We start from the raw sequence: 14719 nt of genomic DNA on the forward strand, positions 1-14719 counted from the left end.
CACCGAGGTGGTTTAGATAGCAAGTTCCAAACCACACCACCATCTAGAAGGATAAGGGCAGCAGCTACATGGGAACATCAAGACCTGCAAATTCCCTCCAAGCCACTCACTATTGTGGCTTGGAAATATATTGCCATTCCTTACTGTCACTCCGTCAAAACCCTGGAATTTCCTCCCTAACAGTTTTCTGCGTACAGTATGTGGAGTGCAATGCTTCAAGAAGGCAGCTGACCACCACCTTTTCAAGGTCAACTAGAGATGGGCAATAAATTGTGGCCCAGCTAGTAACCCCCATATCCTATGAGTGAATAAAAACAAAATGTCACTCCAAGATGAGGGAGTAGAGGATGTCCAAGTCCAAGAACAGAACACATACACTTTACTGAAATTCCAAAATTGAAGGAGTTCAGTGAATTCTCATAAGTTGGATTCCACATTTACCTTCAAAGTAATACTTTGTGATATGACAGTCCACTTCCACACTGCAAGATCCCACAAATGAAGGTTTGGACCAGCAGACAGCTTTGGTTGAAAGAAGTCCCTACAGTTTGCAGACTCAAGGTTGTCTGTAGATATGTCAAGTGCCTCAGTAGAAATGGAGTCACTTCCTATTCCAAATGTAGAGCTTTTGAAGATCCATCTCATAAGAACAGGAGATGAGATCGTGAAGATCTGAAAACAGGATTTTCGGGTTTTGTGCAAAGATGATCTGTCAATAGGGATCAAATGTATAACCATATATTTTGGGACAGTGGAAAAATGCACTAAGGTGGAACTACTGGTGTTCATGTTGCTTCTGTTGGAAAGATTCTAAAGGTGTATATCTTGAAGATATAGATATGGTAGGTGCCAGAACTGAGTTAGATGAAAGGAGGTGTTGATGCTCTGTGGAGGATACAAGGGATTCAGGAGAATATCTTCCATATAGAGTCATAGAATCGGAGATCTACAGTTCAGAAAAATACCCTTTAGCCCATCACATCCATGCTGGTCAAATACAACCATCTAACTATTCTAATCCCAGTTTCCACCACGTTTATGCCTTAGCATCATAATCTATTCATTGCATATACTTCATCACATATATTTGCTGCCTTACAGCTCTGCCAACTCATTGCACAGCAGAGCTTTGACATTCTTCTTTAATATTCAGTTTCTTATCCATTTTTTAAGCTTGCTGCTTTTCTCTTCATTCTGAAACAACTCCAAGGCAAAACACCACTTCATATGTAGCAAAAATGATGGAGCCTTGCAGCTCAGTATAGGCTGTAATGAATAGCCCTGCCCATAGTGCCAATACAGCAAAAGCACTGTTTCAGGGACCAGTGGTTTGCTTCATTATCAACACAGTAAGTTTGCACCTTGATTCCTGGGAGAAGTCACGAGCCATTGATGAAACAATAGTCAGTGTTCACCAGCCGTCTAATTGTCTGGATGGAATAGTTCAAGTATTTAAGTCTGAAGTAGTATTAATACATGATGTCTAGTGAACAGGAAATCTGGCACAGATCTTTTGAGTTACTATTATCAGAGACAAGCTAAATAATGGAAGCCTTTCTCTTGAGCAATAGAGCTGTGTTTTAGTAGTTCTTGATGCATTACTGTTTCTGAGAAGTGCATCTCAAGGATTCCAGCAGGGCAGGCAATTTGTATAGGTTTTCTTTCTGCCAGTAAGTCTCTCTGAGGATGTTAGTGAAAAGCTGCTGTCCTCCAAACAGTTACTTTTGAGATCACTGCAGATAAATTGAACATTGAGAGAGCAATAGCGAGAGCGAGAGAGAAAGACACAGATAAAAGTTTAGAGCCACGTGTTGTTCAGTGCTAAATCCATTGCATGGTTTGCTATGATGTTTGGCTCCAATTCTCAGTCAACCATTGACATAGGTCTCCTTTTGGACTCACTATCAGTTCACACATAGCTCCTCAGAGATCCAGATATGATGCTCTGTTCCTGCTAAAACCTTTGGCAAAAATGACTCCTTCCTCCTCTTGTTGCATGCTTAATTGGTTATCTACCAGCTTGGCTGTTGTCAATTGAAATCCAACAGCATGGGAATATTCATCCCAACAAGTCCATACTGACCTTCTGAAGAGCATCCCTCTGTCTTATCCCTGTAACTCTGCATTTCCCATGGCTAACATATCTAATCTATGCATCCCTGAATAGTACAGGGCAATTTAGTGTGGCTAATCCACCTAACTTGTACATTTTTGGACTGAGAGAGGAAACCGGAGCACCTAGAGGAAACCCACACAGACACGGAGAGAATGTGCAAACACCACACAGACAGCTGCCCGAGACTGGAATTGAACCCGGGTCCCTGGCATTGTAAGGCAGTAGTGCGAACCACTGAGCCACTGTTGTTCCTCATGATTTAGAAGCCCTGGTTACCCAATTCTGAACAAAAAGAATTCAATAAAACCATTATCAAACAATGTAAACCACTTTAAACTATTGAAACAAGTAGACTGTTCAAAATTATTTAACAACAAATTATTATCATAAGCAGCTAAAACAGTGGTCTCCTGTCACTCAGCCCAAAACTTACCTTAGTGGAGAGGAATATCACTTCAAAAACTATTTCTGAAAATCACTTTCTGACCAATTTGTTGAGCAGAGTAAGAAAGGGATATTTCAGCTGTGTATGCCCACCAACTTAACCATGACCTGATGATGACCTGTTACAGGGGCAGAACACTCAATGATGTATTTAAATGAGGCTTGTGTTTGTTTCAGTTCACTGAACTAACATTGTATTGTATTGCCTCAAGGCAATGTTTTGGCCTGCAGCAGCTTCCTGCATACATGAAGAACACAGCTATTTCACAGCCAATTTAATTGTCCTGATCTGTAATAACATTTGTACAACTTTACTTCCTTCTTAATCAGAAATCTACCTTTCCACAAATCCCCCACCTCCCTCCACAACCACCTCATTAAGAGAAATCTGTGACTGCGGAGGAAAGAATACACCAAAGCAGGTCAATGCAACACTATGCAATTTCTCTAAAAAACCACAGCAAACTTTGACTTCCACCTGTAGTGATTGTAACGGGGTCAGCTAGGTGGACCTCATAGAATATGAGGTCCCAATTGTGTCTGTTAACCTGATCCAATCAGGGATCCCTGGTTGACACATACGAACAGGATAGTCAGAGGTTCTGTCCACTCTGAGAGTGGGCTCTGAGGAAGCTGGATCAGAGTCGAGTACTAAGCACATGTAAATAAAGATTGGCTTGGTGACAGGATACCAGCCTGTGTAGTTATTTCACCGCCCAAAGCCACCCATAACAATAGAACCGGAATGAAATGCTCAATGGATAGGAGTTGTGATTGATTATTTTGTAGACATCACTCCATATTGAAACTCCACCACATTACGTCACATCCAACATTTTATTTTAACATCAAAAAGTCTGCCATGAAAAAAACTAACCTCATATATTCCTGCATGTTCTGTATTCCACTTGGATATAAATTAGCTGTTCAAGTTGGGAAAAAAATGTTTTGCAAATTATTTAACTGTATAAAGATTTCAGTAATGTTTCTGACATGAATTTACTTAAATAAAATGAGCATTGTGCAAAATATCCCACTGTACAGAAGGGTATTAATAGCACTTTGTTCAGCACGGAAAGAAGTTAATGCCTTCCCAATGACTTGCTTGGTGGCACAGGACATTTAAATTATAGAGTCAAAGAGTCACATACAGGTATACATCATGGAAACAGACCCTTCGGTCCAACTCATCCATGCCGACCAGATATTCTAAACTAATCTAGTCCCATTTGGAGAACTTGTCCCACATCCCTCCAAACCCTTCCTATTCATATACCCATTCGGATGCTCTGCAAATGTTGCAATTGTACCAGCCTCCACCACTTTCTCTGACAGCTCATTCCATACATGCACAATTGTGTGCATGAAAAAGTTGCCCCTCAGGTCTCTTTCAAACCTTTCCCCTCTCACCCCAAACTTATGCCCTCCAGTTCTAGGCTGCTGGACAGGGAAGGCATTTCCACATCGATTAAGTCTGTGGTGGATAGCCTGCTGTTTTCAATCCCACCCTGCAGGATTATTTGTGGACCTTCTGAGAGCCTCCTTGCTGCAATGCCCTTGCTTCCCACCCTCCTCACGCCTTTAGCATTTTTCAAGGCATCACTCACCTGTGGCCTGGCATCTAGCAATGTACCTGGGCTTTGAATAAATGTAATGCCAGGATTATCCATGCCCTCCCATTCAATAGTAGTGCTGGCTTCTGATTGGCTAGCAGATCCTGGACAGCTGGCACCTCTGCCTCTGGAGTCTTTTATCTCAAAGTCAGATTGGCACTTAATATGGTGTGTGCTCCTTAAAAGAGGTGACATAGGGTTGCCGTTGGCCTCCTGGTGTGACAGCTCCACCCTCATTCCCTATGAGTCTCTCCCCCTATTGCCAATGCAAATTGCAAATTTGGATTGCAATGCATCCAGATAAGAAGGAATCAGCTTGAAGGAACTAATTTGTGTGCTGAGTTTCTAGCTGATGTATTCAGGTCCTAACTTAGACCTTCGCCAAGACAAATTAAATTTATGCTGCTCTAGAGACAGGGCTTAGCATTGATATGACTTTAGAAAATCAGTCAATTCTGTCAATACTGCAATGATGATCTGTTCTGACAGAAATAAACCAATAGTTCTTATTTTCTTTTGCAGGGAAGGCCTGCAAAAAGCCTTGTCAGAGGTACCCTGCATTCCATGTAAAGTCTCACCTAAATAACCATGAGTGTGCTGCTCATGTTCAGAATTGCTTCCCTAACTGTGCATAATGTACGTGTTGGCTTAAAATGCTGAAAATGCATGCCCATCGATATGGAGGAGAAAATCCTTCTCCTTGGCATTTCAAACAAATGCTTGAGTGTTTCTCCGTGCACTAGCTTTATTTTTGATTGGGTTAATTTGTTGGCAGGTAGTGCACAAAGGGGTTTTAAGGAGAGGCTGCATAGGCTGGGGCTTTTTTTCACTAGAACATAGGAGGTTGAGTGTGATCATGTAGAGGTTTATAAAATCATGAGAGGCATAGCTAAGGTGAATAGCAAAGGGTGAGCGAGTTCAAAACTAGAGGGCCTTCTTTTAAGGTGAGAGGAGAAAAATTTAAAAGGATACCTGGGAGGCAGTGCTTTCACACAGAGGGTGGTTCATATGTGGAATGAACTGCCAGAGGAAGTATTAGATGCAGGTATAGTTGCAACATTTAAAAGACATTGGACAGGTTCATGATCAGGAAAGGCTTACATGAATATGCAGCAAACACTGGCAAATGGGACTAGTTTAGTTTGGAAAACGTCTTGGCATGGATGAGTTGGACCAAAGGGTCTGTTTCCATGCTGTAGGACTCTATGACTATTGTCGCCTGTGCATACACCCTTTCCATTCAGAATTGCAGCTTCCTGTTGGTGGAAACTACCATGCACATAGCCAATATGCCATAGAAGCAACACACGGTTTGCTAGATGCAACACACATTCCAGCAAGGAGTGCAAACAAGTGGAAGACATTCAAGCCTGGCATCTTTTATGACTGTTTGCAGGCTTGGGTAGCCGACAAATCTCCATTAATTTTTCCATGGCTTATCAGCCAAACAGCAACCTTTCTTGCTATAGCATAAGGTGTTGTGATTGTTTGCAATTCAGCATCTGTGCATTTGACCTAACGAATGAGAAATTTAAAAATGCAGTAAAATTAAGTAGCAACATCATTGGACTCATATTACAGAGTGCGAAGTTAATGCTTTGGGGATGTCGGTTCAAATCCTACTATAGCCAATGGTAGAAATTAAATTCAATCATTTATAATGATTTGAAAACTCATCTCAATAATGGTAACTGTGAAACTATCAGTGATTTTCATAAAAATCCAATTGGTTCACTAATGTCATCTAGGAAAGGAAATTCTCTGCCAATTATGCGACTGCAATATTGTTGCCTCTTATCTGACATGCCGGAGGAAAGCTATTCCTTCTCAAGACCTATTAGGGATGGGCAATAAATGTTGGTCTTGTGGGAACCATGAAAGGACAAGAAAAGAAAAGTTTCATTTCAGTAATAATCAAGACTATGGGTCTGTTGGAAGAGTTTAAACATGTAATCTTAAAATTCCATACCCTGAAATAATTAGTTAAATAATTTTGCAAGGGATAAAAGTACCTTGCAGAAGGTTACATTCAGATGTTCCTTCTTGCCTATACATGGGTGGGTGCAGTTTCCTCCAACAGGTAGCATCAATGATCAGAAAATAACAGAGAGATAAGAATGCACGCATCACTTTGAAAAATTGATTTTTGATTTTTCTACCTGAACCATCAAATGGCAGACAGGACTGGGGGCTGGGGTGGGGGAAGAGGGTGGTCAGATTTGAGGAAGACAAGAAACATAAACCGTGTACCTCACCTTCGACACCTAGCATCAAATCATCTTCTGCACTGTTCATCCTGCTCATGATACCTGATGGCACAGACAGTTTATCAGACATTATCTGTCATTGTAAGCCAATGCTTTACTCCCAGAAATGGTTAAAATTAAATGTTGCACAATAAGGTAATGTTTCAGTAGCTTTACAGCAAGTAGTACAAGAAGTGCAGCTACAGCATTTGTTTCTATCATTTCCTCTTCATAAAGTTGTGGGCACATAGCATTTAGCTATTAGATAGAAACTCAGCTTTAGTTTATCTTCATCTCATAATAAGACATGTGCTTCTCCAGAGGGGAAACAGGGTGACATATGAGAGACAATTTCACACCCGGTGTTGTGCTCCCAATGGAGGAGTTCAAAGCAACAGTATTCAATTTGTAATATGAATAAGTGAATTGAAATATTCACAAGATTAATTAATTGTCCATCCAGACAGGGAATTGAAAGAAATATAAATGCAAATGAATTGCTTTCAAGTTTACTTTTAAATGCAGCCCTTTATTTTCTTTGTTTTATTTCTGAACGACATAGTTGTCTCTGGCAAAATTGCAGATGACTCCCAGATTTCTTAGTCAATCTTGGGGAACAAACACTGGAGCCAGCCTAAATGGCTACAAATTTGATTGTTTCTGCATCCCTCATTGTCCTACACATGTATTTTTAGTAAGCTTTGCCATCTGTTATAGACCAGACCAAACCCCCTCAAAATATATTCAGAAGATAGCCTACATCCGAACATTTTCTTATTTTAAAGGCAGGGGTTGTGATCTGGATACTATTTGATTGGTTAAACTACTCAATGTTAAGCAAAACACAGTTAAAATACAACAACATAAAGAAGAAATTGGAATAATGTAATTCAATTGGAAAACTTAACAGAATAATAGATTATTTAATTACCAAATAGTAACTGTTTAAATATAGTAACATCCCATAAATGCACCCTTAGCAAAGGCAAATTCAGTAGAATAGATTGTCTCGCTGGCAATTGTCCAGTTCAGGAAGAAAAACATCAATAGAAAACTCAGGGAAAGAGAAAGAGAGAGAGAGATAGGGAGACAGGGAGATGGGGAGACAGGGAGATGGGGAGATAGGGAGACATTGAGACAGGGAGAGAGGGAGACAGAAAGGGAGAGTGTGTAGTAGGGAGAGATGGGCTGCAGCTTGTAAACCCAGCTTCATGATCCCAGTAACAGCTACCATAAAGCTAAAACTGACAATTCTGGTTTTGTGGGAGCTTGACCACACCTATTCAGGCTGCTTCTATTGTTTCACCTTAAAAAAAAACCAAGGTCTCATACACTTTATATTGGATTCAGGTAGGCAGCTCTGCACCTCTGTCTTAAAACCTTTCTTCAAACAAAAACCAAGAGAAAATACACCACTTAAAGCCATAATATCATCACACATTCTTTGAAGAAAGCAGCATTAAGGGTAAATTAAATGAACAAGAGGAAATGCTGGTGCACCAAGTTCATGTCAGATGAAGTATAACATGGATAAATGTGAGTTTATCCACCTCTATTAGCAAAATCAGGAAGACAAATTATTATCTGAATAGTGATAGATGGGATAAGGGAGAGACACAATGAGATTTAGATGTCCTTGTATACCTATCACTGAAGGTAAGCAGGCAGTTAAGTAGACAGGGAAGAACGCAAATGATATGTTCACCTTCATAGTGACAAGGTTTGAGGAGAGGAGCAAGGATGTCTTGCTGCAATTTTATAAGGCCTTTTATAAGACTACACTTGATTACTAAGTGCAGTTTTAGTCTCCTTACCTGAGGAAGAATGTTCTGGCTTTGGAGAAAGTGCAACAAATGTTTATCAGACTGATTCATGGGATGGCAGGATTGACATATGAAGAGAGACTGAGTTGGCTGTTGATTGGAGTTTAGAAGAATGAAGGAGGATGTCTTGTTGGTCGGCCAATGTGGAAGCATGAGACGACAACCAAGGCGTATTAGATTGGATTCTGTACAGTATGGAAACAGGCCCTTTGGCCCAACAAGTCCACACCGACCCTTCAAAGAGCAACCCACCCGACCCTATATTCACCTAACACTACGGGCAATTTAGCATGGCCAATTCACCTAACCTGCACATCTTTGTGATTGTGGGAGGAAACCAGAGGAAACCCACGCAGACACGGGGAGAATGTGCAAACTCCACACAGACAGTTGCCCGAGGCTGGAATCGAACCTGGGTCTCTGGTGCTGTGAGGCAGCAGTGCTAACCACTGCTCCACAAGAGTCATCTGCTCAGTATGGTTCAGATCAGGAGGTGAGGGTTGTCTTCAAGTCCCACTTTACCGCGTCCTCCTTATCTTTGTAATCTCTGACAGATCTGCAATCCCCCTCACACCTCCCCAACCAAAGTTTCTGCTCCAATTCTGGCCTTCTGCGTGTCCCCAATTTTAGTCAATTCACTGTCAACATATCTTCAACTTCTGCAGCTGTCAAAGCTGTGGAATTCTCTGTCAAAATGTATTCACTTCATTACCTCTCTCATCTTTTGTGATGCCTTTATAACCTTGTCATTAACTAAGTTTTATTCACATATTATTACCTCCCGCATTTTGCCTTTTATGATATTCTCCCCTTAAAGCACCTCAAGAGAACAATACTAAATATACAATATCATAATACTATGCCATTACCCCTTTACCATCACCAATGCCTCCTAGTCTCTTGCTCAAGCAGAGCTTTGTAATTTTCCTCTGGTGCTCATCTTGACATTGAAATCAAACCGGCCCTGCTCACAGCAGAGTTAGAATAACCAATCAAACATCTAGACCATATCATTGCTAATTTGGTCTTTGAAACTAACATTAAACAATACTGTAAAAGCAATTACAAAATAACAGAAAAAAAATTACATCTGATGTATTGCTCTCCTGTCATCTCCAAAACTTCTTGGGCACGTTTTCGAAAAGAGCTTTTACAGCCAACACACGGGGTAGCAATAAACAGTACACGCTGCTGCCATGTTATGAATCAAATGGAGTTTCATAGTAACATTTCCAATATTTACTCTTTCTGTTGAAATGAAAGCACACTGATGGTATTTCTCTGGAATTTAGGAGAGTCAGTTTCAGCCGAGCTGGTAGTAAAGCTGCTACAACAGGATTTACTGGTTACAAATTAGGAAGAATGTTTTGTCAAATTCACAAACCCCCTTATTCCAAACCTTTACACAACATGCCTATGTTGACAGAGGACACGGACCAGACCACGTTTGATGCAAACTCTCCCCAGGTCAATAGTCTCCCAACACTAAGTCAGATAGGAATAGTCATGTGAGCAGGATCCGAACAAAAGCACAAAGTAAATTCTCCACTTTCAGGAAAGTAATGTGTTATATTCATGCAATTTCCTACAGAGCAATGAATTTTCCTACAAATGTCCTGACATGAGAAATTTCGCATTGGAAACAGGGAAGTGGAAAACTTGTTTTTGTACCTTGGGAGCAGGCATGGTGTTTATATTTTGAAACTAGAATGGAAGGCAAAATAACTAATATTAATAATCATGATTCATTGGATGATGTATGCTTAAAATTCATTAACTGTAGAATACAAATAAAGCTCCCCATAATAATTTCTATCGTTACCTGTTCTCTGTGGGCTCTGAGACTGCTGCTCATTTGGGTGTAATCTGTAAACCAACAGACACATTAAATTCATGCAAATAGCTTCCACACCCAGTCATTGGGTTTATTCCAGAAACTAAACACAAAACAGTTTAATGCAATAGTTTGAAGGTAGCTGTGGGAGGATTGCAACATTAACACATTCAATGCTGGCAACGCTGTGATTCCTGTGTCCACCTGAGCAGCTAATTTCTCAAAAGAAATTTTGTACCCGAATTCTGCTGGAGCTTTTTTTCACTCAGCCATCATCAGATCAAGAAAAAATGCAACACACGCCTTCACCCAGAGGTTGCTGGAGTGCTGTAGCTTGCCTTTTTTTTTAAACCTCAACTTTTCAAAAGTTTTACTTTTGCACCATAAATTGATGAGAACATGTTGCACCAAAATTGAGCATCTGCATCCAATTGTATGACATCTATCTCATAGATCAATGAAAAATAATTGTAGAGAAAGAGACAGAAAATGAACTTCTATTCATTCACAGGATATGGGTGTTACTGTTAGGCCAGAGGGTAGTTACGAATCTACCACCTTTCTATGGGTCTGGAATCACATGTAGGCGAACCAGGTAGGGACAGTAGTTTCTTTCCCAAAAGGTCATTAGTGAAACAGATGAATATTTCCTGATATTCTTAATTCCAGGTATTTTTTGTACTGAATTCAAATCCCAACAAATGCCAAAGCTGGATTCGAACTTATGACATTACCTGCATCTCTCAATTAATAGTTGAGTGTGTTGCTGGAAAAGCACAGCAGGTCAGGCAGCATTCGAGGAACAGAAGCCCTTTATGCCTGAAACAGTGATTCTTCTGCCCCTTGAATGCTGCCTGACCTGCTGAGCTTTTCCAGCAACACACTCTCGACTCTGATCTCCTGCATCTGCAGTTCTCACTTTCTCCTCTCTGAATTAATACTCTCCCAATAATACCATCAGGCCATTGCCTCCTTATCACTAAGATGAGTTAAGTTTCAAATTAGTTAGAGGCAGTAAAAGAAAGAAAATTAGTTTATGAAGAAAATAACACTAAAAGCATTTAAGATTAATTGAAATCATTAAGTTTGAGAAATCTGTAGGAATAATTGACATCTACCTATGGAAGTGAATCAAAACAGTTACACTTTTTCTGTTTCTGAACCTCCAAGGTTGAGTTTCATGCCAGGAATCATGCAATTAACATGATCCTGACAACATTTACTACCACTCCTAAGTTCCTGTGATGAGATTCATTCATATTCTTGGCCCAAATCTAGAATATTTCTGGTTCTCTTTGAGAGGTTATGGCTTCATGCTTCCCTCACAAATCTAACAGCAGAACACATAGGAGCACCGGACAATACAGCAGCCCTTCAAACCTGGTCTCCCATCAATAAGATCATGGCTGATCAACCTTACTTTTCTGTCTGCACCCCTTAATCCTTGACTATCTAATCTATCAAAAATCTATTTAAGCAAGCCCTGAATAAACTCAGTCACCTGGTTTCAGTTGTTTTCTGAGAAAGAGACCAATAATAAGCTTAAGTTAAAAATCACACAACACCAGGTTACAGTCTAATAGATTTATTTGGAGGTACTAGCTTTCAAAATGGTGCTCCTTCATCAGGGAGCAGTGCTGTGAAAGCTAGTACCTCCAAATAACCTGGTGTTATGTGATTTTTAACTTTGTCCGACCCAGTCCAAGACTGGCACCTCCACATAATAATGAGTGAATAACGAGAAGCACGGTGAACTCATCACTATTGTCCAGCAGTTTTCAGAGCGTATTCTGTCGGTACCAGAGAAGCCATTGCTGCATCAGTATGGAAGTATCTTTAAGAGAAAGTGGCTGACACATGGGAGAATGTGTCTGATATTTCCTTTTACAAATGAATTGATTTCCTTTACTAATGATGGATTAGAGATTTCATACTTCAGGAAGTTACAGATCTCCATCTAATTAATTTCTCAGCTTAAGGCAGAACCACAGGCAAGAAATCTTTCCCACTGCTTCCCTGTAAAGGTGCCAGTGATTATATCAGTGATGTGGAAAATCAATATTTTAAATAACTGGCTGTACAAAATAAATAGATGACATTGCCTGCACTGTGCCATTATTAAAACAAATGTCCTACTGTTTTCAAGGAAAAATATACATCTTTGTACAGAATTGAAAAATATCAGTGAGATGAGGCAATGACATTTTACTTCTAGAATGAAACAGTGGAGAGCGTACAATGGGAAGTGGGACTAATTGGGTGTTGTAGCAGATTAGTTACTGCCCCCTCATCTCGGGGATCTGGATCAAGTAAAATCCAGTGCAGATGGACGGAGTGAATGCCTTCTCTGTCTATTAGCTGTTAGAATCCTTGCTGAAGTAACATTGGTTACTTTCAAAACCTTTTCTGCTGGGCAAGGACTGGCATTGCAAACCTGATTCCAATGTGCCAAACAATGAGGCCAGAGGATGGCTGGATATAGGTAACAGATAAATGTTTCATTGGTGCAGTATTCTGGAACCACAAATGTTTCTTGTAGTCAAACCCCAATTGTGGTGATGATCCCAGCCAGCAGAGACACATTGGTTCAGGGCTGTCTAAAAATGGACAATACCACCACAGTCTACATGGATCCATTGACTCTCCACAGACTGATGACCATCTGAAACCAGTTTGTACTTGCCTCAGGAGTCAAAATAAATCAGAACAAACATGAGCCACAATTTTCATAACTGGGCTAAAAAGGTCCTCTATCTTCTTCACAGTTAGATCAACTCACTTGAAATGCTGGGAATATGGCCCAGAAAGGTCAGGACATGCATCAAGTACTGGGAGAATTGCATAGCTAAAGTAAAGTGGAAATCAGGAAAGAGGACATGATATTCACTTTTGATCCTGGACAAGAACTTGGTCATCTGAAGTAAACAAAACTCAGGGCTGTACATGCAGTACAGTGCATTCCATTTCTGACCCAGCACCAAGACAGTCAGCTGTCTGACTATCTGTACATACTCACATCTAGTGGAGCTAGAAGAAGGAGAATGTATAATCAATGCCAGCCTCATCCTGATGACAACCATTAAGTGCAGGTGTATCCAGCAATACAAACACCATTAATTCTATGGAATTAATCCTGGCATGAGGGACATGAGGGGCAATTTTGGAGTGTAGGGTGCAATAGCTAGGATAGTGAGTGGGAGGAGGTGGAGGGCCTTATTGGTAGACAGGTTCCACAGTGCCAAGGTGGACCTTTTAAAAAATGCCCTGCTTTCCGCCAGTCTTTGTGGTAGCCTCCAACACCCCCTCCAGTGTCAATTGCTCTAATTACAACCTGTACCCTCCTGCACAACAGATGGATCTGTTTAGATTGCCATATGAATTCTTCATTCAATTTGACTGTGCTGCAATACTTTTATCTTGTGGAACGTTTTTTGCAGAGAAAGACCTTTTATCACAGCTTCATTAGAAAGTGGTCAGCAATGAATCTCTATGAAATAAAAGTCTCATGAATTGTGTTGAATAATTCCCCAGCTAAACTGCCAAATTTATTTGGCACAATGTCAAATTGGGAGAACTGTCAAACTACACCAAGATGTAGTGTTTGTTCTGTTATAACACGAATTCGCAGAAATGTGATTGGTGAATTGGAGATGCTATTTCTATAGCATAAACTTTGTGTGTTGGTTGTAATGCGATTACAGCGCCAAATCTTTAAGCACTGCTTCTCAAGTGTGATTTTTCTATAACTTGATGTTGCACAAGAACGGAACCATCAAGTTATAGAAGAAATGACTGGAGATTGTCTGGTGGTTAAAAAATGGATTCTCCTCCTGAAATCCTTCATTCACACCAATTGTCTCAGAGCAACATCAATTGTCCTCCAAGATAACAACAATGGAGTATATGCATTTGCAAGAAACATCTGTGGAAAAGGTGCTGTGGTTCCATTGAGATTCATTATTGCAGTTCGAGAAGAAAGAATTCTGTACTGTTTGTACTACTTCTGGAAAGCACATTTAGACTGACATCAACTGCAGCTAGAAGTCAATTAACTCAGAGAAAAGAGGTTCTTTGATCTACCCAAAAAAACTGTCTTCTGGTTAAAAGAATTGCCAGGTAGTCCGTGGTTATCAAAGCCTCACAAATTTTCAAGTACAGAGCTTTACCTTGAGGGGTGCACTGTCACAAAAGCTCAATGGGAACCATCCCAGTTTAGGGCAATCCTAGCATAATGCACCAAATCTTTGGAACCATGTCTATCAGAAAATGTATGATATAATGTATATATAAATACAATCATCCCTGTATACAGAAGTCACTTGAGTCTGCCATGTACTGTACTTAATCATACTGATTTGTATCACACTCTGAAAATAGTCATATTTCAATTGCACTGTCATGCAACTTCTCAAATTTTATGAATGAACAACTTATATATAGTGTGCATCTTTTACTAAAAGGGAAGTGATTTATGTGATCATGGAATTCACAAATGCTCAAATTTATAATTCTACAAGCAAATAAAATACAGATTGATAACAGATTATGGATTCTTAGTACGGATTGTCATCATATTGACAGAGGAGCAGCTAGTGCATGACCATTATCATCAGGAAACAAAGAATGAAGAAAAGAATAGGAAG

At 40.1% G+C, this 14719-nt stretch overlaps 1 protein-coding gene across 5 annotated transcripts in view; it reads right to left on the minus strand.

Annotated features, from left to right (window-relative positions):
- The window catches only part of itprid1 (ITPR interacting domain containing 1), a 138984-nt gene that overhangs the window by 88981 nt on the left and 35284 nt on the right, over nucleotides 1-14719 (minus strand). For all 5 annotated transcript variants that reach the window (XM_043688819.1, XM_043688820.1, XM_043688817.1 and 2 more), the window contains 3 exons: nucleotides 10065-10108; nucleotides 6429-6482; nucleotides 3438-3483 (listed from right to left, as the gene is read on the minus strand). In XM_043688819.1, coding sequence (XP_043544754.1) covers nucleotides 3438-3483; nucleotides 6429-6482; nucleotides 10065-10108 — 144 coding nt within the window. The remainder of the gene's footprint in view (nucleotides 1-3437; nucleotides 3484-6428; nucleotides 6483-10064; nucleotides 10109-14719) is intronic.

This window comes from Chiloscyllium plagiosum, chromosome 4 (genome assembly GCF_004010195.1).
Source record: "Chiloscyllium plagiosum isolate BGI_BamShark_2017 chromosome 4, ASM401019v2, whole genome shotgun sequence".
In the NCBI taxonomy this organism is placed as follows: domain Eukaryota; kingdom Metazoa; phylum Chordata; class Chondrichthyes; order Orectolobiformes; family Hemiscylliidae; genus Chiloscyllium; species Chiloscyllium plagiosum.